This window comes from Artibeus jamaicensis, unplaced genomic scaffold (genome assembly GCF_021234435.1).
Source record: "Artibeus jamaicensis isolate MK-2021 breed Jamaican fruit bat unplaced genomic scaffold, CSHL_Jam_final contig_889, whole genome shotgun sequence".
Lineage (NCBI taxonomy): Eukaryota > Metazoa > Chordata > Mammalia > Chiroptera > Phyllostomidae > Artibeus > Artibeus jamaicensis.
Window position 1 is genome coordinate 5,402,011 of NW_026522005.1, and position 27,517 is coordinate 5,429,527.

At 38.1% G+C, this 27,517-nt stretch overlaps 1 protein-coding gene across 1 annotated transcript; it reads right to left on the bottom strand.

Moving 5' to 3' along the window:
* Positions 1-133: 133 nt before the first annotated feature.
* NMU (neuromedin U) lies at positions 134-25,006 on the bottom strand. Its single transcript, XM_053654975.1, has 10 exons — positions 24,678-25,006; positions 17,765-17,823; positions 13,601-13,648; positions 10,032-10,091; positions 8,679-8,708; positions 8,539-8,589; positions 6,826-6,900; positions 4,826-4,879; positions 3,724-3,760; positions 134-303 (listed from the first exon to the last, which is right to left on the bottom strand). Exons 1-9 carry the CDS (start codon positions 24,796-24,798, stop codon positions 3,728-3,730), a joined length of 531 nt encoding a protein of 176 aa, XP_053510950.1. The 5' UTR covers positions 24,799-25,006; the 3' UTR covers positions 134-303; positions 3,724-3,727.
* Between the last annotated feature and the right edge of the window lie 2,511 nt (positions 25,007-27,517).

The window sequence follows — 27,517 nt, forward strand, 5'->3', positions numbered from 1 at the left end:
TTGAGTGTCTTTAATAAAAATAACAACAGAGCATGTAGTGTCCAAAGCTCTAGGATCTAAGTAAATCCTAATTTATAGCTTTATTATACACTATCATTACAACACTACAAAAATATTTTAAGATGCTTTTTAATTTTCAGCAAATGAAACATTTACAGTTTCATCCAACTTTTACTGAGAATGTTCACAACACAGGAATACTCAAACATGTTCAACTTAGCAAGGATTGTTTTTGAGGAGAAAACAAAATATCAATATGTTTGGTATTCCATGGCACTGCTTCTGTGGAAAATAGCTGGTATTCTGTAAAAAGAGAAAAATTGAATTTATATTCAAGTACAAATGAGTATGTGAATGTGTATATACAAGGTCTAGCAGAAGTAATGCCTGTTTGAGTGTGGCTGGTAGGATAACGTACAGTTTGAATTTGAACACTTCACCTAAAATGTCATATGGTGTGCTCAAGTGTGATATTGTTATGTTACAGATTTACAGGCTTATGATTTTGTAATGAAACATTTTGTAATAAAAAGGGGGCATTATTTGTGCTGCACCCTGTAATGTATATAGAAGCTCCTATGAATATTTTTCATAAATGATAAAACTGAAATCTGAGGTATTTCTCAGATTTTCTCAATGTGTATAGTTTTAGCTATCATTTAATACCTCTTTGATGGAAAACTTACTTTGTTATGACTCTATCTTCCAAAATTTTACAGTATATAACTATATAAAAGTGGTTTCCTAAAGGGCATTGATACCATCAAAACTTATGAGTGAAATATTTCAAAACTTACATAGGTAGTCCTCATGTAATATTTATTTCCTTATGTATTTGCAATTAAATCATCCTATTATGTGTAACAGTTTATAAATAAATGTAAGTCATCTGAACAAAGTAAGACCTCAGATAATCAGATGAGAAAAACAAAGAAAAATAATTACTTAACTGTTTTTTTACTGACAGAAATAAAATGAAATCCTAAGCGAACTAGTCTATATAGACCGTAATTTTGGAAACAATCTAAATAAAACTATTTTCTTGGCTCTAGAGAGAACTTTTTACTAAATTGGGCAAATCATAGATTATTCTATTTTACATATGTGAGCACTGCAATACTTACTTTGATGTTACAATCACAGATTTTTCCCATTTAGCATTAAACTACTTTTACATCATGTAAATTCCTCTACATTTGTAAAATTATGAAAGTTTTTTTCAATTAACTTTGTTCTTAGTTCCTTGAAAAAAGAAAAAATTAAGAATATGTTGGCTTATATTTCTGACATGAACACAACAGGCTTTGTTGAAACAGGATTTAATGCCAGAAATAGTTTGAATATCGAAATCCCTAAGTGAGCCCCATGAGCACATTAAATTTCCCCCCCACTTTCCTCATATTTGTAACTTTTACTTCTTTCTTGTCCATATCAGTTGGCTAATGCATAAGAACCACATTAAATAAAAGTTGACAGAGCATCTTTGCTTTGTTCCTGACATACACTGATAAATTCATAGGTGGGGATGATGGCTGGGTGGGAGAAGGTTAGGGGGTGGAGGGTTTGAGCAAAAAGGAGAAAGGACTCCGGGACATGGGCACCGGTGTGGTGATTGCTAGAGGAGGGGTGTGTAAGGGGACAAATGGTAATGGAAAACATACAATAAGTTAAATTAAAAAACGAAAATGTTCCAAATTGTTTTACTATCAAGCCTATATTAACTTTGAAACCATTATATAAATAATGTGAAGAGAAAATTCATCTCTTTTTTTCTTTTAAAACACCAGAAATTGATGTGGAATTTTACGAAAAGCATCTATTGAGGTAACTATACAATTTTTCTTCTAATAGTGAAAATATTTTAATACTCCCTAATGTTGAAGCATCTGGAGTTGCTGGAGCAAACTTCACTCATGGGATTATGGGATTCTGTAAATATACCACTGAATACTGTTTAGTAATATTTCTTTTACATTTTGCTTAAAAATTTATAAGTAGTTTTATAAGTAATTTATAAGTAGTAGTATAAAAAAGTTTGTAAGATTTAGGTGTTAGCTCCATAAAAAAATATGGCTGGATTAATAAACAATGTTTTGAAATTTTTCTTTCTTAACTGAGCTGAAATTTTTCAAAATCCTTTGGCAGAGGATTTTTGAGGGGAGAGTTTCTGGATAATGTTTTCAATTTTTTCCCATAGCCATTAGTCTGTTTAGACTTTTTCCCTTTCTTCTTAGGTGAATTTTGATAGCAGCTACTTTATTAGGCAATCCTCTATTTTATGTAAGTTTCTAAATAGATAGGCACAGAGATTTACAAAAGACTCTTTTATAATATCCATTTCTTCCATATCTGTTGGAATTTTTCTCTTTTCATTTATATTTTTTGTGTATTTATGGTTTCTCTCATTTTGTTAATTAGGCTAGACTAGTTCTTTATTTTTTGTAAATCAGATAAATTGCTTTATTTAACAATTGTTCTCCTTTACTATTTTATAATTCACTAATTTTATCTTTCATTTTATACTTTTATTCCTTTCACTTTCTTAAGGTTCACCTTGTTCTTTTTTAACTAACTGAATTAAATGCTTACATCACTCATTTTTTCTTGCTTGAAAGTATTTATAGTTTTGAATTTTCCACTGAATATGGCTTTGGCCGAGTCCCACAAGTTTTGATGTTCGGTGTTTTCATTATCTTTATTTTCTAGGCATTGTGTACTTTTGAGCTGATATCTTTTTTACTTAGAAATAATGAATTTAATTTTTTGAGAATATATTAGTTACATTGCATTATAAGCTAAATATGTAGTAAGGGTTGAGATAAACGATATGAATGACATATCTGCCAAAGTCCAGGGTCCAGCATAAGTGATACCATTGAGCGTGGTTGGCAGGGTACGTGAATGTCTCACACAAGATCGACAGCAATTTGAACATTTCACTAAAATGTCATATGGTGTGCTTGAGTGTGATATTGTTATGTTACAGAATTACATGCTTATGATTCTGTAATAAAAGATTTTTGTGTAATAAAAAAGGGGTGTTATTTGTGCTAGACTCTGTATGTTCCAGTACAGAATCTGCATTTTGGATTACATAAAGTAGAATATGCTTTTATTTCTGTGCTATAAATTTATCTATCTGCATTTGGCACTAATTTCAATATTCTTTCTTAATATGATATTAGAATTGATGTATTTATTAAACATGTAGGACCATTAAATAGCCACCAAGTGTCTACTATATCTCCACATTGAAGTAGGAACTGGGAATTCCAAAATAGAAGTAATGCTCTTATGTCTTCCATATCTTCTTATCCTCTAGCAATAGTAAATCACATCTTTTATAAAGAATCTTTGAAAATGAATCATTTGGGAGACAGAAATACATTCGTTCTGTAAGTTCTGACCCATTCCTGTGGTCACTGATTAACATGGTAAGAACATTATCCCTTACATGTACTTGCATAATAAATGATGGTGAAATCAGTGTCTACAAAATCAACTGTGGCATGGCCTGAGGAAGATAGGACATGGATAAACCTGGCTCCCAGTACTGGCATTTCTAATCACATAGCCTTCATAGCTGCTTCCATTGTAGTATTTCTATAGAATATTAATGTATACATGCAATCAAGTAATAGAAATATTTTGAGCATAGTTTGATTTGTGAATACCTGAAAACAATAGAACATTTCAAACTGGGTTAAATTGTGAAATACATACCATTTCAAATGTAACCTTCTGATCTTCCATTGCGTGGCTGAAAAATAACAAATTAGTACTGAAACTAAGGATGGAAATTGTCATAGAAATCAGCCTCATGATGATCTGGATGCATGGTCTTATTTCTTTTTCTATGTAGTCTTGCTCCTTCGATTTGTTCTCCAATTTGTTGTTAGAATTCATTTCCGAAATGCAATTCTTACCATATAGATCTCATTACCTCTACAATAAGGTTGAAATTCCTTAGTTAAATATTTCATTGGCTAATTCCTGTTGATTCTTCAAACTCAACTCTTAAAACCTCTTTGTATCTCCTTCACTCTCCAGTCTGGGTCACATACTTTCTTTCAGAAAACCATAGCCCCTGGATTGAAGGTGGATTTATCATAATTTTATTTGTTTGTTTGTTTGTTTGTTTATCAATATCTTGTATTAGGATGTAAACTCCTAGAGCAAAAAAATAGAATCTTATCTGGCTTTATATTCCCAGCCTTTGACAGATTGTTTAGCACCCAGTAAAAATTCAATAAATAGTTGTTGAATGAATGGATGAAAATGTTCTGATAATGTATTAGGGGTACAAACATTTTAGAAAATATAGCTGCTTAGAAAGAAACATTTCATAGACAATTTGGACATGCAAAATAGTAAACACAATGACAAAGTTTTGTCTACTTATAGCTTCCATTGTAGTTGATTCTTTTACTTCTAAAAACTTGTGAAAATAGTCATATCTCTTTTATATTTTTTAGTCATAACTCTTTTAATCTACGAAATAAAACATTCAGTACATGAGTCTTTAGAACTTAAAAGTGATACATCTTTAAGTTGCTCATTTCCTACACGTGAAATTTTGTGGAACTGCAAACAGGTTAATGTCTCTGGGGCATTTACAAATATGAGTAGCAGATTAGAGATCACAAATATCGTAATATTAAAGCAATAAGCTGGTGACAGAAGTGAATCTCAGACTATGACACTTGATGTCAATTATCTATAAATAAACTTCAAAACTCAAATGAGTTAATGTGAATAAATGCACAGTAAAAGTATTTTTCAATTTTGATATTAATTGTTTTTTAAAAATACATTATGTGCATACCCTGAATAAAAAGTAGCTTCGTCTCTGACTTGCAATAGGACCTTGTAATTCTTCCTGGAATTGAAAATAAGGACATTAAAAATCAAATAACTGTAATAAGTGCATATTCTTCTTGAGAGTATTGTGAAGCTCAAAGTTATTTTCAACTATCATAATTAAACAAAGAGGGACTCAAGGACTTGACTTTATAATTCATAATAATAGCTAATCTTTGTATTTCTACCTGAAGAATTTCCAAAAACTAGCAGTATCAGCAGAGTGTTATATTTTTAAGTAATTCCCTTATTAACATAGAGATTCTATTTGCAAGACATTTGTCACAATAGATATTCATCAAGAAGTAGAAAGAGAAATGACAATAACTTCATAATTAACTATATTTAAAATCTTCTTTTAGCATTTTGTTAGAACAAAATAATTTCTTTTGAATACATATTTTATGTGCTAGCACAACAACAGGAAAAACATACAAAATTGTGTCAGAGCTAAACTACACAGTGTTTTTATAGGAATTTAAATAGAAATTGAGGGACAACTTTGGTAAACTACATTTCCTCAATGAGACTTCAGAAGACATTCTCCCAAACTAATTATATTTATAGAAATGCTAATGAAAACAGTACCAAGTAGGAACAAACCAATTATCCATAGTGGATATATTTTGAACTATTTTTTTCTCAAAACACTTCATTTTAAACTTAATGGAAAAATATTTAACATTCTATGTTTTCCATAAAATTTGTTCTTATATAAATAGGTTATTTTTATCTACTACTTATTATAAAAGTATCAGGATGGCAATCACTATAGAATTTGTCAACAAGACTTTTTAAATTATTCCATAAATCAAGTAAAACGATATTTTTAAATTCTAAGAAATAGCTCTGACATCTATTAAAATTCTTAAATCCCTGCTTTACAACAAATCTGAAATTTTCAATATTTTAATACCTAATTCTCACCCTGAATATAAATCCACTCAAATTACTTAAAAGATGGAAATTTTTATATTTATAAATATGCACATAGAAACTATACATTTATAAGATCATATAAGAAAAAAGAAAAGTAGGACAAAATGTAGCTTAAAGCATGATAAAATCAAAAACTTTCACATCCAAATATACAGATTGTTTTAATCTTATCATTGGACAGAGAATAGTATAGAAAGAGAATTTGTGGGGATGGAAGTGAGGATGTCTAGCAAAAAAATTTAAGAAAAGTGTTGGAATGCACTAGGATCTGAAAGCTCCTTTTCTCTAAGAACCCAGAATACTTCACTGTCAAAAATATGCTTTAAAATTAGGTGACTTAGGCTCAGCAAAGCTAACAGTACTATAAGACTGAAAAAATAAGACTGAAAACTATAATGCATTGTAACAATCTGGAGCATTACTTAAAAATAATACATAGAAATTTCCATCATTGAAAGAGTTAACACTTCTTAAAATAACAATATAAACACAATTTGTAGTTTAGAAAGCAGTTAACAACATTATATTTATCTTAAACATAGATACTGATTTTGGACAAGACTCCCACAATTAGTTTCTGATATACTGACTTCCTGAGCCTAAAGTATTACTTTTACTAACACTTTAACACTTGGATAGAAAGATTGCCATCCCAATCTTTCTATACATACAGCCATTTGCCGACCTGTATACAAAGCGGCAGTGAATTGCTTTTTTTCTTCTTTTCTTACCCAGAGACTAGGCACACTGGCTGTGTCCTTACTTAAATCAAGAATAGATTTCCTCACTGGGGAGGGACCTAATCCCAGCTTTCCTCAGTGCTCATAACTTGACATAGAAGGACCATACTAAGGGGAAGGGAAACAAATTTTTCTTCCTGAGTGTGACACCACTCTGGGAAATGGATGCTTCACTGTTTATGTGGGGCTTATCTTGGGAAGAGCATCTTATGAAACACAGCTGGGAGTTAAGAGAAGAGCCGCCCCACACAGAGTGGCAAAGCAAACATGCAGTTTGTTTACATACGTCCACTTTGAATCTCTTCATTCTTCTCTCATGCAGTTGAGGAACGAGCTGCAGCAACGGATGCACGACAGACGACTGAGAGACACGAACACACACACGATGAGCACAGAGGCTTCTCAGCATTGGGCATAAAGATGGTTTCCTACTTGTTTTTACCCGCTACACTTGCTCCAGAGCAAACAGAACAAGAAAGATGTTATCTCAGACAGCCTTTTGTGAGCATTTCAAAGAAGTGGGGAAAGTAAGCCAAGAGATGGCCTGAAATTTGTTTGCTCTGTGCTAGGACCTTGGTTGGCCATTATGTTGATGAAGCACTTTCCTGAGAGCATCAGTCCATCATGAGCTACCAACAAGCAAAACACCCACCTGCGTCTTTGACAGGCAAGAAGCAGTGTCTGCTTCCAGACTTACTCAAAATGATTGGGGGTAGATGAAAACACCTCTGGGAGGATCAGTTTTTTATTGTGAAAACGTTTCTCTAGAAGATTATACTGTACACACATCTAGTAATCTCTTTTATAAATTATATCGTTTATTTAAAACTCAACACTGGAACAAGACAACAGGGTGCACAAAAATGACAATGTGTTGTTGATAGTGAAGAATGTGACTAAGATATATTTTCTCAAAACATAAAGATGCAAACAGAAGAAAATGAAAGCACATTTGATTGAGACGTATGGCTACCTGCTTTGGTTTCATTTTAAAGGCATGGCTTGAATTGAACCTTGTCGCAAATTATTAAAACCACTCATCAAATGGATCAACATTGTTAAGCAATTCAACTTGCACTTGCTTTTTAAAGCCAGTATAACCTAACTTTAAACTCCTCATAAGTAAGATATTGAATGTGATGAACTTTAACACTGAATTTAAGATTACAGTTCCCTTTCCACAGGTACCCACAGGTACGTACTTGTTTAACATACACTGTGCTCCTCAGTCTCAGATTAGTCATGGTAGCAAGTCACAAACTTAGAGAGATTATTATAGTGGGTTGTTAAGTATTCTAATTGGAACACCAAAGTAGGTTCATTAGCATTTTTAAAGCCACACATAAAAAGAAAAACTACCACTAAATCACATAATTTAGAAGTGAACTGAATTCAAGTTATTGGTATCTAGCTAATCTTAGTAAATTCTCACACTAAATGCCTAATTACAAATAAGGAGATCTTAGGAATAGAAATGGATATTTCTAGTTATATTTAATTATATATTTTGACAATCATCTTTTAAAATAATTGACAAAATGCCTTTGAATAAAACTATTTTCCTTTGCACTAATCATCATCTAAAACAATATATTTTACTTAATTATTTGGGTATTTTTGTTTTGTTTCATTTTATTGACCTCTAGAATGTAGGTTACATGACAGCAGGGATTTCTTTTTTAATCTTCTATTTTATTTAGGGCTATATTTCTAGTACCTAGAACTGTGATTAGCACATAGCAGATACTCAGTGAATAATTGTTGAATGAATGAATGATTTTAATATGCATGTAGTTATTGAGATATATAATAAATGTATAATAAATTTGAATGCTATGTTCAAATGGATCAACATTGTTAACCAATTTAACTTGGTTAACAAGTGGTATAAACCTTTAAAGTAAAAAAAATTGTAATCTAGTTCTATTCAATAAACTGCAAAAACAGGTTTAGGAAAAAATACCAGTGATTACTCATAAAAATTAATCCTACAACTTACCACAACATTTGAATTGCCCAACTTCCGTGTCTTGGAATAATGAAATAAGAACTGTTTAAAAAAGAAATAATGAGCTTTACTATAGAGGGTTAGTGCTTTACTTTATTATTTTTAATATATATTTATGGAAATCATCTTACCCTTTTGGTATTTATTTTTTCATCTGTTTCCTGTTGAAAAAAGATATATAACTATCATATTATGCATAACATAAAATGATTATGTATGTTATGTATAGTATGTAATATAAAATTTATAATGTGAAATTTTCATGAAGTTTTTAAAAAATATGACATGTTACATGTAAATTATAAGACTGAAATTGGTTAAGCATATATTGCTCTAAAAATAAATGAGAAATTAAAGACTGTTCATGGTGTACCAGCTCCTTACTGCAGCATTATTCATGAGTGAAAAAAATGGAAACATCCTACAAGTTCAACAGTGATGGACTGGGAATGATATCCTTACATATAGAATATTCAGAGAAATGGACTAGAAGAAATCACATGAAAGTACTTGTAGTTGTTATCACTAAATAATAAAATTATAAGTTATTTTTGCTTTCTTCTATAAACCCTTCTATATTCCCCCCCCCAAAAAATCTGTTTTTACAAATGAAACATATCATTCTTTTTGTTGTTTTTGTTCTTTTTTGTTCTCATTTACTTTTAATATAAGAGGAAACTCATGGATAAACACCATTGTCATTTCTTTTATTTTAATTAGAGGAAAAAGTTTTGAAAAATGTCACTATTAAAAACACTGGAAAAAATACAGTCAAAAATACTTATTTTTAGGAAACATTTATGGTTTCAAAAAGTCAAGCTTTCCTTTAGTTATTGTATGTGAAAGACATAACAGAATGTACCAACAGTCATGGTTAAATTAGAATTGCTAATGAGAAATATAATTCTAAACTTGAGGCTCTTACACTTAATGATAGTTTTAAAATAAGTACATCTATCTATAAGATACAGAATATAAAATAAAGTATGGTACATTATGCTATTTTTCAAGTTCCCTCCTATCTTCACTTCAGAACAAAAAGCTCTCCCAGAAGAATCAGGTAATTTTAATTAGAAACCAAGGCATCACAATAAGAATATAATTTTCAAACTGACATTAACAATATGGTGTGCTTTTTTTTTGCATTCTTAATGTCTTTCTAACAAAGAAAGATGCATCTGTTCTCCAATTGTAGTGAGTCAGGGAGAGAAAAGAAGCCAATGAACCCATATTTCCCTCATCAGAAGCAGATACTTCACAGGGACATATAACTTTCCAATTGATGTTTATAAACTCCATGGATATGACCTTAAATTCTCAGACATCAGAGAAACTGAAGTATTTGTTTCTTACCCCAAACCAGCTTATCCTCTTCAAGCTCCCCTTGGCTTACTTTTTAAATTGGGTATATTTCCTCTAGTAGGAATTCCAAAATGCCACTGGGCAATTTTTTGCCTACAAATCAAACAATGTTTTAACCTTACCTGGGGTTTTGGTAGAGTTCCCATAATCATGAAGCAAAGTTCCTCTAGTGCATTGGATGCCTAATGGAAATGAGAAGACACACAGGCTATGCTTCTGATGAAACAGCACTTGCACAGAAGATACAGCTGTAGAATGTTAGGGACATATGGATGTTCCAATTACCCACAATAGAATCCTTCCTGCGGCCCAGTGAAACTCTATTGGAATCCCTCAATTTCTCTCATGACAATAACTTGGCTCCTAAAAGTAAAACATTCCTTCCAATCAGGGGGAAAAATGCAATGTGCTGTATATGTGCACTATTTAAGTTCTCCGTTGTGGAGGGCTAAGTTCTCGGACACATAGTTCTCAGTACTTGCTAAGACTTCATGGAATTCTATGACTGAGAGTAATGCGGGCAGTACCAAAAGAGGGATTATTCTTCCCAGTATGTAGCAAAGCCTGGATCTACATGCGAAAGCTCTGAGCCTCACTGAATATTACTCATCATTGGCTAATTTGAAAATCCTGCAACTGCTTGCAAACAATGGCAGTGGGAAGGGAAGAAGCCATGAATGGGCCCTAATCTGAGTTACCACCCTTCCAGGCTGCTGACTGCACACCCCAGGATCAGGTTTTCAAAGTATCTGAGCACAGAAGTAGGGCAGGGCTCCCTGTGTTTGGCAGCCAGCTGGGTGTGGTGAAGAATCGCACAAATGGACAAGCAGGGGCGAAACCTAGTTTGCACAGAATTTAGCACAGTAGTACCATGAACAACTGATTGCTTAATAAATGCACACTGAAAGTGATGAGGATCTGGAACCATGGGGGTGATATAATCTGGTTAAAAACAGGGGCTATGGAGTTGAGCAGCCTGCAACTCTACAGCAGTGCAAATTTCATCCTACTCCTTATTAGCTGTGTTACTTTGGGCTGGTTACCTAACCTCTGTAAACTTCAGTCTCTTTGCCCATAAATCAGGGATGACAACATTGCTGCAGAGAGCTCTTGGAAGGATTAAATGTGGTTGAACCTCTTAGTACAGTGCCAGGTATATAGCAATTAGTTAACAATGGTAGCATTAAAAATGTGTGACCTGTAAAGCTTGATTTACAGCTGTAGTTACTCAGCATTTAGAAGACATATCAAGAGGATTGTTCAGGGCCACCTATATCCTCAACTTTTGAACAATAGTGCGTGCTTAACGTGATTGGTTGTAGTTAGGAACAAGCTGGAGTCATGAAACAGCTTCTCTCAGCATCCTTCCCAGCATAGGAGGTCTGTTTTGCTCTCTTCCACTCGTTTGCCTGCCATGCAATTTGTTAGGCTATTTATTAATAATATTAAATGGCTCATATTTATATAGGGTTTCAGTAAATTTCAAAATACTTTCTCATACATAATTCACATTCCGTCCTTAAAACACAGTGTAGGGTATACAGGAAAGGAAATGCTATTCTCATATATAAAAGAAGGAAGGTTTCAAGAGACTGTCATTTGCCCAACATCACATATGTCCAGCAGTTGGTAGAGTGTGGCCTGTGAACTAGGTCTTCTGGACTTTAGATATTCCTGTGTGGAATTGGTATGGACTGTTACAACTATGTCTGGGAGTCGGGTGAGAGAGAAAACAGTGTGAACACTGACACATCCTTTCCCACTGTTTCTCATCAGGGATGGAGACACAGGTCACCCCATAAAAATCTGGAAATAAATCCCTGAAACTCCTCTTTATGGCCCATCTAGAAATGCTGCAAAATACAAAACCATAACAAAACTGTCTGGTGATATCATTTGTCAAAGATGTGTCCCTTAATTTGAAGAAGAATAAATCCAGACATGTGAGTACCTCCTTAGAAAAGATCGTCTAAGCTGGATAGAGGCTTGGCAACAAGATTGAAGTTTGACAGAAACAGTTTCAAAAACAAATTAAGTTTTCTCCAGCAACACTTTACATGAAGCCGTTATTTAATTAGCTACAACTCTTCTTTAAGGACTTATTTAATACTAACTTTTAATATTTTATTGTTTAGTTTTAGACCTTAAAGATCCTTTATTTTCTATTTGATAAAAATGTTTTGAAGCACTATTCAGATAATCACATAAAAAATAAAATAACAGTTAATGTGAAAATCAGTGCTTGAGGATTGAGGATATAGGTGGCCCTGAACAATCCTCTTGATATGTCTTCTAAATGATGAGTAGCTACAGCTGTAAATCAAGCTTTGATTTTTAAAATTGCATCAGGTAATGTAAAAGATTTCATAATAAATTTAGCAACCTCTCCTCGGAATGTACATAGTATTTGAATTCAGTAAAAACTTAGTTTATCCCGATGGTGTTTAGATGAGTGCTTTAAAATTTGTCTGTTTAGTACTGCAGAAATAAAAGTGATTCTGAGGGTGTTCCTGAATTTCAAATACAAAGCAAAAGCTTGTTATTTCATATCCATCACATGTTACATAGCCATCAATGCTCCTAAAGAAATTTGAATTATTCATAAACAGGTCACCTATTATGATTCCGGTGTTGCTTCCAACTTCCTTCAAGTGATCCTCTGCAGACCAAGGAATGGCTTGAGGCAGAATAAACACAGCCTTATACAAGGCTGTCTGTCTCCACACCAGCCACAAGGACATTCTGGAAGGTCTATGAAGGACATGGAACCTTGGCCAGACTATGTAGCAGGTAGGCCCAAGGCACACAGCTGATTGCTCTGAAAGGGTCAAACTGAACCCCTGCTGAACCCCCTGCTCCAACCAGAAGTCTAGTGATACTGATTCAAAAAGTCAAGCCACAAAGGCTAACACTGCTGTACCTAACTCAAAGACAGAGCTGCAGACAGACGGTGTGAGGAGGACACACTTACATGCCACTCCTCATGTTTCCATGTACAGGAGCTAGACTAACACTCCTCTTTCTCCACCGGCTCTTAACTCTCTCCTATGGGAAGAGGAGTGAGTTACCTGAGAGATGACTGACAGAAGGAAACTGGGCATGCTCCATCCAGCCCTTTCCTCTTAGGGTGCCAGCTCTCTGGCCAGCTGTTCTTGTCAGGTCTCTTCCCTGTGGTAGGAAAGCTGATTCTGGCAGGAGGGCCAGAGTCACTGTCTAACCCAGTTTAATTCTGGGCATACTTTTAGCAAACACACTTGGCATCAGCTCCAAGGCCACATTTGCAAATTGACTTTTCAGTTATAGTGCTACTTTGACCTCTGTAAGACTGATTCTATAAGTTTCCCCCTCCACGGGTTTCAAACTCCATTGAGGGACAGGATCTTAGCCCCCAAATACAGCAATAGACACAGTATTTCTAACCTAACACAGAATTTGATTATGAAATCAGCATTTTACTTTGCAAAATATGTATATATTATCTGCAAATCTGTTTTACTTAGAAATAAAAGTCCTAGCACTTTACAACATAAGATCATAGTTCTGAATATTACCTGCAGATGCGGTGATAATTTCTAATATGCTGGCATGTTTTAATAAGCCCACAAAGTAATGGCAGATCCAAAGGGAGTAATGGATGTTCAGCACCACACCAGTGCCTACATCATTACAAAACACTTCCAGCTGGAATTACCTGAGACTGAGAACCAGTGGACAGGAAAGACGAACAAGCAGCACCTATCTGTAGTGAACAAAAATGGGGATTACATTTTGAAGATAAACAGAAAAACAGCCGCAAATGGAAAGCAGATTTTATAAAGTCAAGTTACCTACATAATAGTAATCAACGTTCTGTGACATCTTAGAAATCTTGGATTTGAGAGAGAGGAACCTTGTAAATTTTCTAAGAAAGCCCTGAAACGAGGATTGTCCCAAACTTCGCCCCAAGCCACAAGAGGTAGATGTTCCCAAGAACAACTTATAGGGATCATGAGAGAGCATAAAGGCACTTCAAACACTGAGGAAAAAACTTGCTATATTCTTCAGCCTGAGAAATGTGAACGATGACTTAAAAATGGCCTTGGCATTAAGGAGCACCCTGCAATCATGTGGTTCTTTATGGCCCATAAATCTAACCACACCATCTAAATTAAATGATAGTAGCATAAGTGCTAAATTATAAATAGCATGTTAAATAGCATGCAGTAAAAACCCTTACACAACCAGGGCAACCTACCAGTTTGCTACTAAGGAGCCAGCATTAGAAAAGGTTTATTGAGTTATAGTTGGCAACTCGCCATTCTCAACTTTTGTGCTAAAAAGAAAACCTGAAAGATTTTAAACTGTGATACAAGACATAGTAATCATTTTTAAAACCGTGTTCTGAAGTTTTTACGACATTTATTTCTTTGGTGGCCTTTTAAAATGGAGTTGAAAAAAATGGTACTGACTCTTGCCTGTCTGGGTCATTTAGCTGGAGTCCTGTTTATGGCATAACATCCTAGGGGTCCCTTTCTAGTTTCAGAATCCTTTGTTGATCAGTTTAATTTAATTTCCAGTCTCCCACCAAACTGAGGGGGTGGGGATGATCACATTCTCCACAATTTCTCAAGCTCCTCATTGGTTCCAAGTTGAACATGTCCTAAAATATATGATTCTCTAATTTAGAGATTAACAAATGTGTCCAGTATTATTGCAAACATAAGCTTATTTATGTCTTTCTCCTTTTTATCCTCACTGAACTTGTCATCTCTATAGATCACAGATATTTGGGAACTGTTTTATTCCACTTGTCCCTTGTGCCGACCCACTGCTCCCTCCTCCATGCCAACCCGGAATCACGAGTGGAAAGACACACACACACACTCACAGTGATGAACGTGTTGAGGGCAGGGGCTATGCCATACCTAACCTGCCCAGAATAAGTGTTTGATAAATCTCATTGAGCTAAATTTAATTGAACTTGTGGAAAAAATACGAGAAGTCAATTGAGAGGGCAAAGCCAAAAAGCGATACCCTTTTAAGCTTTGAATTGTGACCTGCAATTTTAATTTAAGCTTTGAATTGAGACCAAAGTGTAATTGATTAGCTCCAAATGATAGTGCTAGTGATTTAGCAGGGTAGGAAAAAGCGGTTCCTCCTGAAATTTTTGTGGTGCTTAGGTACTGAAGACACGACATGTTCTGGGGAGAGCCGTCCACCGGCAGAGCAGACCGTGCATCTGTGTGAGATCACCCTGTCCAGGAACAGAGAGCTCTTGAGCCACAAGATTAACTAAGGAGTGCATCAACATTGTTTGAATAAAAACATCAGAATAAGAAAAAACACCACCCAGTCACATGAAGAGATAATTGCGAAGCTTTTCAGTCTTTGTTCTCCTTCTTACAAAAAGGCACAGCAACATCGCTCTCCTGCTCTCCGTTGGGGCCAGCATTTGTTTGTTTTACTCAGATATTGGCCCTAATGGTTGTAAGTGCCACTAATTGCTTTCAAGTGGTCTGTACAACCCACTGAGGCATGTTTGAAAATGTATTAACATGTAACTGGCATTTTATTTTTTACAGATAAATGCTGCTTATTCATTTTTCTGGTCCATTAATTCTCTGTATATGGGTTGAAAGTATGTGTTTCTAGTATTTTTAGCATCTTAACTCCTTTAAATATTTTTTCTCTAAAAGAATTTATAAGGCTTTTACATCTTTGAGTTTTTCCCAGCATTATCATCTAAAATGTTTTTTTCAGAAATTTCCCACAGAAATGTAGATGATTTCAAGCTAAAATAACTATTTCTATATTATACATTATTTGTTGTCTAAATTATTTTTTATATTGTTTATATTTTTTAATGCGTATTTTGATATAGCAAAGCAAAGATCCTCATAATAAACTTTACGAATTTCTGTGCTATTGAAGACTGTTTAGTGCTCGGCACTCACCATCTCATCTGTCTTGTCTTCCTCCTTATATGTACTGTTGGGGTGGCTAGGCACAAAGGGCATTCCCCTCGGTTCACAGCACCATTGGACTTGCTTTAGTTATTTCTTCTTTCTATATTTTCAGTTCCTACTCCTATTCCATCCTCCCATAGGCAACTCTTCTAATGTAGTTGAGGTGGAACCTCCAATTGCTTAGGTCCTAGAAAATCTTACTATTGTTTTGTGCACATATACAGTATTTCTTATTTTTTCCTGTAATACTATACTTTGAAATCTATCCATGTTACTGGGTACTTCTAGTATGCTTCTCCAAACCGTCGTAGAATATTCTACAATGTGCACCCATGCCATGTTGCCTACACATTCCGATGATAGACAGCAGGGTTCCCTCCAATCCTTCTGTTATCTCCTTGTATCTGTCCCCCACTTAGGGATCTGAAGGAGGGTACCTTCGGGTTACATACCCAGGAGAGGTAACGCTAGATCATGGGGATACCTAGGGTGCTTTCAAGATGGCTCCAGAGTTGACATTCTCACCACCAGTTCGCGAGAGTCCTTTCACCCCATATCCTTGCTGACCCTTGCCATTAACTAAATTTCTATTGTTTTTGCCCAGATAATGGGTAGAGAGTGAAATTTTGCTGTTGTTTTATTTTTCATTTCATTATTAGTAGTGAATTTGAACAGCAGGTTAGATGCTTCTTGGTCTTTTAGGTTTCATCTTAAGTTGTTCTATCCCTTGACTGTTTTTACTTTGGATTCCTATCTTTATCTAAATGATTTCATAGGATTTCTTATGTTTTCTAAAATTAACCTCTTATCCATGAAGTCTTTTGCTGAAAGAAATCTTTATTTTTAATGCGATTCAATTTATCATATGTTTGGCCCTATGATTTATAGTTGAAGTTTTATTTAAGAAGTCTTTCCCTGACTCTAGCTAACGAAGACATTTTCCTGGTGGAAAATCTTTTCTATCAATTCCATAATTTTACCCTTTATATTTACATCTTTAATCCACTTGCAGCCCACCTTTGTATAAGGGGTAAGTTTTACTTTCCTCCATATAGTGAGGCAGTTTCTCAATCCTCATTGGCCAAAAAGTTTGTCTTTTCCCCACTGAATTTTAGAATTACTTTTATTGTAAGTCAAGTTTGTATGTATGTGAATTTCTGTCTTAGGTTGGGTCCCCCAGAAACAGGCCTTGAAATAAGTATGTGGATATAAGTAGATCTTGGGGGAGATGATCCAAGAAGCATTAATAGAAGAGTGGAGAAATAAAACAAGGAAAAGACAAGATCAGGCACATTCAGGGTGGTATGGCCAAGAAGCATATGTGGTAGGTACAAAACAGACAGGGGGAAGTTAAGAATGTTATAGGAAATGGAGAAGCCAAAGAACTTATATGTATGACCCATGGATATGAACAAAGGGTGGGAAGAATGCTAGTGTGAGGGGGGTACAGGGTGGAGGGAAATAAAGGGGGAAAATGGAACAACTGTAATAGCATAATCAACAAAATATATTTAGAAAGAAGTAAAACAAGGAAAAGGAGAAATCCGATAAAGGAAATATTATCAAGCAGATTACCACTGTGGGTAACTGGGGTCAATATGTCTGGAGAACTCAGGGAGCCAATGCAGAACTCAGAGTTATCCCAACTGGGCTCAGGTATTTAGCCACCAACTCCCCTGGGTCACCAACCAAAGGCTGCCCTCAGTAGGGCATTTACTCCCAGCATTTCTGGTCTGCTCCAGCACAGGTCAAGTGGGCAGAGTCACAGGGGCATGTGGTTAGAACCAGAAAGTTTGGAGTGCCCCAGAATGGTGAATGTCCCACATCTCAATTATATTCTTTCAGTTTACCATGGTAAGTCCCAAGAAAGGTAAAGTTGTCCACTAATTTGTATGAAGATAATTCTTTACCTCATTCCACAGTTGTAGTTCTTGTTCAGGCCGTAATCCTTGAGGTGATATTGGAGCACCTAAAAATAAAGTTGTACTCACGTGTTAATTTTATAGTATTTCTTCTAAAATTAAATATTTATATATACATTTATTAGTTGCTTAACAGTGGGGATATGTTCTGAGAAATGTAGGCGATTTTCTCATTGTGTGAACATCACAGAATGCACTTACAGAAACCTAGATGGTAAGGTTTAATACGTACCTAGCCTATGCAGTATAGCCAGTTACTGCTCCTGGGCTAAAACCTGTATAGCATGCTACTGTCCTGCAGAATATTGCAGGAAACCGTAGCACAAAGCTATTTGTGTATCCAAACATATCTAAAGTAGAAAAGACATGGTATGAAAGATTAAAAGTGGAACACCTTACCGAACACTTACCAGGAATGGAACTTGCAGAACTGGAAGTTACTCGGGTGAGTCAGTGAGTGAGGGGTGAGTGATGTGAAGGCCTAGGACATTACTGTGCACACTCCAGACTTTATAAGCACCATACACTTAGGATGTACTGAATTTATATAAAAATTTGTTCTTTCTTCAATGAGAAATTAGCCTTAGCTTACTATAACATTTCTACTTAATAAACTTCTGATTTTTTTTAGCTTTTAACTCTAATAATAACACTTAGCTTAAAACAAACACATTTTACAGCTGCACAAAATGTTTTCTTTCTTTACATTCTTACTCTATAGCTTTTTTCTGTTTTTAAACTCTGTTTTGTACTTTTGAAACTCCTTGGTTAAAAACTAAAGCACAAATACACACAGTAGCCTAGGCCTACTCAGGTCAGGGTCACGGACATGGCTGTGGTCCCCTCCACACCTGACTCCCCTGGGAGATCCTCAGGGGTGATGACATGCCTGGAGCTGTCACCTCCTGCGATAACACTGCCTTCTTCTGGGCCACCTCCTCAACGATCTGCCTGGGCTTTTTTGGAGAAGGTGTTACTCTTTTCAGAAATATGTCCACAGGGTTCACTTGACTCGTTTCTTCTTTTTTCCATCACAGATCCCCTGTAAGCAGACAGTGCATCATGAGCATCCCTCTCTGTTAATGAAAACATTTTGGTGTTGGGTCCACGTTTTCAAACATTTTCAGGAGCTTGTTTAGGTCTGTAAAAACTTCTTTTAAGCCATACACTGTGAGTTTTCTTTGGGGTCCTTCTTCTTCTTTAATATTTTATTTATTTATTTTCAGAGAGGGGAAAGGAAAGAGAAAGAGAGGAATAGAAACATCCATGTGTGGTTGCCTCTCACTCGACCCCCACTGGGGACCTGGCCTGCAACCCAGGCATGTGCCCGGACTGGGAATCGAACCAGCAACCCTTTGGTTCACAGGTCGGCACTCAATCCACTGAGCCACACCAGCCAGGGTGGGAGGTCTTCTTCTTTTTCTTATCTGGCAATTGCCTTTTCTCTTGTCTCTTCTCCAGCTATGCATTTCTGTTTCAGTTCCAACAACTCCTCATTAGTCAGTTCCTCAGGAACCACCTCTAGAAGCTCTTCAAAGTCAGCTTTAACCACATTCAAGTTAAAGATGTCCGTCATCTCAAAATTCTTGATTTTTGCAACCTCCTCATCCTCAGCAAATCCTTTGAAGTCATGCACAAACCTCTTAACTGTCTTCTTCGAGATGCCCCATTCACACTCTCCTTGGTAACATCATCTGAAGCCCAAGCAAGTTCCTGATGCATTCGCAGATGTTATAATCATTCCAGAACTGCATCAGCATCTTCTCAGAGTCTTCCTCGGTTGCAGCAATATCCTGCTTAAATGTTGTCCACATGTAACAGGCTGAGAAAACTGCTATGATTCCGTGATCCATTGGTTGGATCAAAGAAGTGATATTTAGAGGGAGAAACGCCACTTTGATATTGGGATGAAGATCATCAGTGAAAGGAGGATGTCTGGGAGCATTATCAACAATAGCCAAAATCTTGAAAGATATATTTTTCTCCAAATAGTACTTCTTTTCACTGGCCTAGTAATTCAGGAGGGCAACTTGGAAGAAAAGCTGGGTCATTTACAATTTCTTTAGATCTTCAGCCTAACGCTCTCCCCAGTGAGCTATTTCGGCAACTCCTCGTTTATAATTTCCTATTGCTCCCGTGGAACCCTGGTAGTGTGAGCCCGCTGATATGCTTGAAGGCCCTTGGCTTCTCACTGCATCAGATCACAAAGGATTTCTGTTTGTAGCCTGCAACCTTGCCCCCAAGTAAGACTGTCATCCAGTCCTGAGAGGCTTTGAGCCCTGGCATTGACTTGGCCTCCTTATGGATGCAGGTTTCTTTCAGGCATTTATTTCCAGAACAGGGAGGTTTCATCCATATTTTCCACCACGATCAGCTTATTTAGAGTTTTCAAAAATTCCTCAGCTGCCTTACATCAGCACCAGCCAACTCACCACTCACTTTCACGTTATGTAACAAATAACAATTCTTGAATCATTTAAACCACCAAGAGCTAGTAGTAAATCTGACGTTACAGTCAGGTCCAGCCTTTTCTTTCTTTCCTTTTTAAATTATATTTTATTGATTATGCCATTACAGTTGTCCCAATTTCCCCCCTTTGCCCTGCTCTACTCGGTACTTTCCTCCCCTCCAGCATTCCCCACCTCCTTAGTTCATGTCCATGGGCCATACATATAAGTTCTTTGGCTCCTCCAATTCCTATATTATTGTTAACATCCCCCTTCTATTTCGTACCTATCAATCATGCTTTTTAATCCCTGTACCTTCCCCCATGCTCCTCCTTACCCCTCCCAACTGCTAGCCCTCCAAATAATCTCCGTACCTATGACTCTGTTCCTGTTCTGGTTGTTTGCTTGTTTTTGTTTGTTTGTTTGTTTGTTTGTTTGCTTGTTTTCAGGTTCAGTTGTTGAGAGTTGTGAATTTGTTGCCTTTTAAATGATCATAGTTTTGCTCTTCTTCTTTTTCTTAAACAAGTCCCTTTGACATATCATGTAATAATGGCTTGGTGATGGTGAATTCCTTCAGCTGTACCTAGTCTGAGCAGCCTTTTCTTTCAACACTGCAAAAAAACTTTTTGCTTTGTCTGTGATCCTCCTAGTGCTGAGTGGGTTACTCTTCTGCGTCTGGTCTTCAACCCAGACCATTAGAAGTTTCTCCATGTCTGTCATAGTCCCTTCTCATTTTTTTGTTAGTCTCACTGTCTTCAGTGAAATAGATCCTTTAACAGCTTCCATCACTTTGCTCTTGTTCTTCAGGATTGTAGTGATGGTGACATGGGACATGTGTGACTAGTGAGTAATAACCTTCACTGATTTTCCACCTTTGTAGCCTGTCACTTTTAATTTTGTTTCCAAGTCAATCACTAAACACCACTTACTAACAAGATTAGCAGTGGACTTTGTGTGCTTAGGGGCCGTGATGAACAAAACAATGTGAGATGAAATCAAGCACAAGAGAAAATGAACAATCAAGAGACGTGGTAAACACGAGCTGCACGAGGCCACAGATGGCATAACATGACACACTGTTTTACAGCCAACTTTTTATAAGTATAAAGAGTACACTCTAAAGTAATGATCAAAAGAACAGTATAGCAATTACACAGACCAGTAACAGAGTCTTTTGTTATCATTATCAAGTACCAGGAACTGTCCATAATGGTATGTGCTATACTTTTATACACCTGGCAGTGCAGTAGGTTTGTTTACATCAGCGTCATGGCAAACACATGAGCAATGTGATGCACTAAGGCATCACTAGGCAATAAGAATTTTTCAGCTCTATAATTATCTTATGGAACTTCCATCATTGACTGAAAGGTCATTGTACAGCACATGACTGTAGTTCATCGTGGAGTAATATATCTCATTTTTCACTGTACATCACTACCCTCCTCTTTCAACTACATATTTCAGCATTTGATTTAGTATAAGAAGTCAAAATGATTATTAAATAAGCCTTAATAACATTACGAAAGCAATACTCTCAGGAAAGAATCATCTACTATATCTACACAAAAAATGTGTACATGAATGTGCACAGCAGCATTATCCATAATGACCAGAAGCAGAAAAAAATCCAAATATCCATCATCTGGTGAATAGGTCAACAAAGTGTGGTACACCCAAACACTGGACTGCTATTTGGCCATAAAAAGAAATGAACTAAAGATGCTGCTCAACTTACAACAGGGTTACATACCAAACATCACAGCTTAGCCCAGCCCACATTAAATGTGCTTAGAACACTTACATTAGCCTACAGCTGGGCAATTGTTTTGCGTTTCATCTCAATAATAATTGCCTTCCTTCTTTGTTCACTGTAAGCAGGAGACACAGATAGGCATTTCGTAGCCATGATGGGATGCAAAACACAAAACACAATATCCCCGAAATGGCAGCAACACTGTACACTGCAGAGTGTTGGTGTTTACCCTCACGACCATGTGGCTGACTAGGAGCTATGGCTTGCTGCCTCTGCCTAGCATCACAAGAGACTATCATGCCAGACAGTATTGCTAGCCTGGGAAAAGATCAAAATCCAAAAATTCAATACATTCAATACATTCAAAGCAATGAATGTATATTGCTTTGTATCATCACAAAGTTCAAAAGTAGTAAGTGGAGCCATTGTTAGTAGGGGACGGTCTGTACTGGTATGTACTACAACATAGCTGGACGTCAGACATATTAGGATAAGTCAGATAAAGCCAAATATTGTAATGATTCCATTTACTTGGGATTTCCAGAAAAGACAAATCTATATTATGGAAAGACTAGTGGTCGCCCGGAGCTGAGAGTAGGAATGAATTTTACGGATTCCTGAATGAGCAGGGCCCTGACTAGAAAAGGATTCTTCTTATTTTAGTCTTGGGCACTTGATCGCTTATCAAGTGATAGTTTGTTGCAGATATCCAAAATGTTCCTCTGTTGTAGGAAATTTCCTTATTTATTTTAATATTGTTTTCTAAATAGTAAACTGTTTCCATCCCCAGAGTCTGACTGGCCCTTTATCTTCTCATTGCCGTTACATGCTCTGCTAACTCATTTTTGCCAAGGATGCTACACTTGTTGACACTATTTTCTTTTCCTCCGCCTTTGGGCTGTGTTTTGCTATTTTTAGAAACATCCAGTTGCATCTTCTGTAACAATCTTCATAGATTGTCTCCCCGTTTTTTTTAATCTACGCCATGCTTCCCATTCAGTGCCATCTTTAGAGATTTGGGACTGGGGCAGACTGCACCGTGTATTCACTCTCTGCCCATCCCATCACAATTGCAGAGAGGTAAAATTAGCTTTTAATATCAACAGCAGATCTGAAGGGGAAGAAGACACAAAAGGATAGTATAGGAAATCTCTGTGTAGTGATGGATGCGTCTCATCCCTTTGCTTGAGAAATATTGGGTGTATTTATGAGTCAACTGATGAGACAGTAGGTATGCTTTTTGGAAATAAAGCCAAGGCATCTTTTTTTAGAAACCAGCTGCTGCCTCCCATAGTTTCTGTTCAGTCACCAGCAGCCTGAAAGTTCCCCCTCTGCTCCCCAAACAGTTATCTCTCACCGATACAAAAATCACTGCAAACATATAGTATGTAACCTGATTGGAAAGCACACTTGCCTGACAGAGGGAAGAAAACTCACTTTTAAACTATGATTATCTGCTTCCCTGCTAAAATTGAGACTACCTTCCTAATTTTACCAATAACAAATTGAAAATATGGCCAGTACTTCGCATAAGACATCACTGCTGGCTATGTGATATGGAGAAGGTTTAGGTCTCCCAGCTTCTGACTGCTTAGATGCCAAAGTCAAATTACCTTGTTTTTCAAGCAGGGGACCCCCCCGCACCCCCCTCCCCCCAGGAAAGGAAAAAATGCAAACAACTAAAGGGAAGCAATAAAAATAAATACAGTAATAAAAGAAAAATAGCTTCGGTTCCCCCCCTCTAATAGAGCTGGCTGCATGCCCTGAAAGGTCCCTGCGGTTGTGGCTTCAAGCCCCCGTGTTGTGAACAACGACGAAACTCTGCTGTTGCTGGCAGCGGAGGGAAGCAAGGAGCGCTTGCTGGGGAGTTCCAAAATTCGCCTTCTTAGGGCAGTGTCTGCCCTGAAGGACGGTCCCCTCAAGGTATCTGGAAAGGGGACCTTGAAGGTGATCTCCTCCCTGTGAGGTGCGCTCTACTTTACCTTGTCTCCCACGCTTCAGACCTCCCCCCCTGCCCTCGTCTTTGCTTTTCCCACTTCTTTCCCCTAATCCAAGCTCGGAAGTCCCTACTGCTATCAAATCACGTCCGCCTTCCCTGACTTTAGCTGCAGCACTGTCTGAAAGCCTGGCGTGCACGCTTGCCTCTCCAACACTGTATTTTTTTTTTTAATCTCTATTCCTTTTCCTGATCTAATGCCTGAGACCTATAAGCCTCAGAGTCTCTCTTACTTTCAAAACCGCTAGAACAGGGCCTGTTTCACTGCTCAAGATTATCTGAAAGTAAGTGGAGTATCCTCCGAGTTTACCTCGCATCAGCAGGTGAAGTAGCAAACTTACTCTAGTTTGGAGTCAACCATCGATCCCTCCAGCAATTGCAATCAATGGGAAAGAATTTTAATATTCACTCTTTTAACTCTCATTACCCCTGAGCTATGGGGTTTGGACATCCGGAGTGTGAGGGAGCCCTCCAAGTTTCCATCACCGCTGGCTGTCCCTGCCTGCCAGGCACCAGCGCGGGGCCAGGGACCACGCTCCAGCCGCGCCACTGGCACCTGCGCCGCTGGCTGCCGGCGCCTGTGGTCCAGGGCGAGAGCCTAGAGAGGCCGGCGGCCAGGAGCCTAGAGGAGAGGCAGGAAAGGGGGGCGGGGAGAGCGTGGGGAGCGGTGCCGGGGCGCCGGGAGTGGCCGGGCCGGCTTACCTCGGCAGACAGCGGCGCAGCAAGCGAGCAGCAGCAGCAGCAGCAGCAGCACCCGGGGCAGGGATGCCGTCGCCCCTAGTCCCGGGGCAGACCCGGGGCGGAGGTTCGCTGCCCGCAGCATCTTGGCGCCTTTGGACGACTCGGGGTCCGCACTTTGCGCTGCCCCACACGGTGCCCTGGTGTTGCCTCGGTGTCCCTGGAACGCGGAGCGTGGAGCTGGGCGGCCTGACTGACCGCCGCGCGGGCCGCCAACTTTTAAATCTCGTGGACACGTGGGCTGATGGGCGCATTCCCCGGGCGGAGGAGGGAAGCCAGCCACCCGGCAGCCTGCTGCCCTGGCCCCTCCGGCGTCACTCCGGACCCGCCGACCGCCCCCGCTCCACCCCCAGCAGACTCGCGCCGGCTGGCCTGAGCAGTGACTCAGGCTACCACCCACTTCGCTGTCCCCACCCTGCGGGCTTTGGGGAAGGGGACAATGGAATTCCAACAATGAACGCCCGTGCATTCCTTTCTTTGAAGGGGTTTGAGTAGGGGGCGAAGGAGGGTAGCAAACCAGGTAGTCCAAGAGGCTGGGACTTTTTAATACGTATGTGGCTTCACTCTCTTTTACTAGCCTGACGGGGACTCCCCTCGTTCCACACCCTCCCGGGGAAGCCGCTCTGCCTAGCACTGTGATACCCCCTCTCCCTGAGCTCCTTGGCACCTCTGTTTAATTCACTGGTTTATCCCCAGCTCCTAGCAGCGCCCGGTGCATTTGAAAACAACACTGATTCAATGGTAATGTGGATGTTCTCCCAGGTTCCTACAAGGCCTAAGACCATTTGGGAAAATGCAGTTGTCTCTTAATGAAGGTCAAAAAGAAAGGACCGCACATACATTTCTCACAAGTCTAGAAGGTCTCTGGCTTTCTTGTGGATGGGTTTCAAGCCTCAGGTAATACCTTGTCCTACGCATTTTTTTTGCTGCTGTCACTCCCCAGCCGTTGCGCCCTGTTTCTAGGGTGGCCTTTCCACGAACCCGGAGCCCTGTCCTCTCCTTACTTCCCAAGTGGAACCGGTTCCCCACACCCTCTCTGAGGACACTGCCTGGGAAGGTTTTCATTGCCTTCTACAGAGAAAGGGAAGGCTGCTTTTATTTGACCCCCTTTTGAAAGGAATGCTGAGGAAGGAAGTACATTAACATTTCTCTTTTTTCACATTGTTTAATTAATTAATTTTTACAATTTTTTAATTGTTTTTCAAGTACAGTTTTCTGCCTTTCCCCTCACCCCTCCCCACCACTCCAGTCCTCCCCTCCTCCCTTCCCCATTGCCACCCACCCCCCTTGTTTTTGTCCGTGTGTCCTTTATCATTGTTCCTGTAAGCCCTTCACCCTTTCCCCCCTTTATCCCCTCTCCTCTCCCTTCTGATCACTGTCAGCCTGTTCTCAATTTCAATGTCTTTGGCTATTCTTTGCTTGCTTGCTCGTTTTGTTGATTAGGTTCCTGTTAATGGTGAGATCATATGGTATTTGTCTTTCACTGCCTGGCTTATTTCATTAGTATAATGCTCTCCAGTTCCATCCATACTGTTGCAAAGTGTAGGAGCTCCTTCTTTCTTTCTGCTGCATAGAATTTCAATGCATAGATGTACCTAGTTTCTTTTTATCCATTCATTTACTGATGGGCACTTAGGTTGCTTTCAGCCCTTGGCTATTGTAAATTGTGCTGCTATGAACATTAGGGTGCATATATTCTTTTAGATTGGTGTTTCAGAGTTCTTATTTTCACTGATATGTCCCCTAGAGTGAGAGACATAAAGGAAAGAATAAGCAAATGGGATCTCATCGAAATAAAAAGTTTCTGCACAGCTAAAGAGAACAGCATTAAAATAAAAAGAGAACCAACCATATGGGAAAACATATTTGCCAATGATACCTCAGACAAAGATTCGATCTCCAAAATATATAAAGAACTCACACAACTCCACACCAGGAAGACAAACAAACCAATTTAAAAAACTTACAAAGGACCTGAACAGGCACTCCTCCAAGGAGGACATACAGAGGGCACAGAGACATATGAAAGGATGCTCAGTATTGCTAGTTATCAGAGATAAAAATTAAAACCACAATGAGGTACCACTTCACACCGTTGAGAATGGCCATCATAAACAAAGCAACGAACAACAAATGTTGAAGAGGGTGTGGAGAAAAGGGAACCCTAGTGCACTGTTGGTAGGACTGCAGACTTGTGCAACTGCTGTGGAAAACCGTATGGAATTTCCCCAGAAAACTAAAAATGGAAATGCTTTTTGACCTGGCAATTCCACTGCTAACCTTTCTTTTTTTAGTGGTTGTTCAGTTACAGTTGTTTTGCCTTTTCCCCTGTTGCTCTCCCCTGACCCCCTATCCCCACGCCCACAATCAATCCCCCCTCACTGTCTGTGCCCATGATTCCTCTCTTCATGTTTCTTGACTTGCCCCCTTTATCCTCTTTGTCCTCTTCTTTTTGCCCTTATACCCTCCCCCCACCACTCTGGTCACAATTCAAAAGAACCTAGGCACCCCAATGTTCATAGCAGGGTTATTTACAATAACCAAGTGCTGGAAGCAGCCTAAGTGCCCATCAGCAAATGAGTGGATCAAAAAACCATGATACATTTACACGGCGGAATTCTATGCAGCAGAAAGAAAGAGGCAGCTCCTAACCTTCACAGCAGCATGGATGGAACTGGAGAGCATTATGCTAAGTGAAATAAGCCAGGCGGTGAAAGTTGAATTCTATATGATCTCACCTATAAGTGGAATCTAATCAACAAAACAAAGAAATGAGCAAAACAGAATCAAAGACATGAAAATAA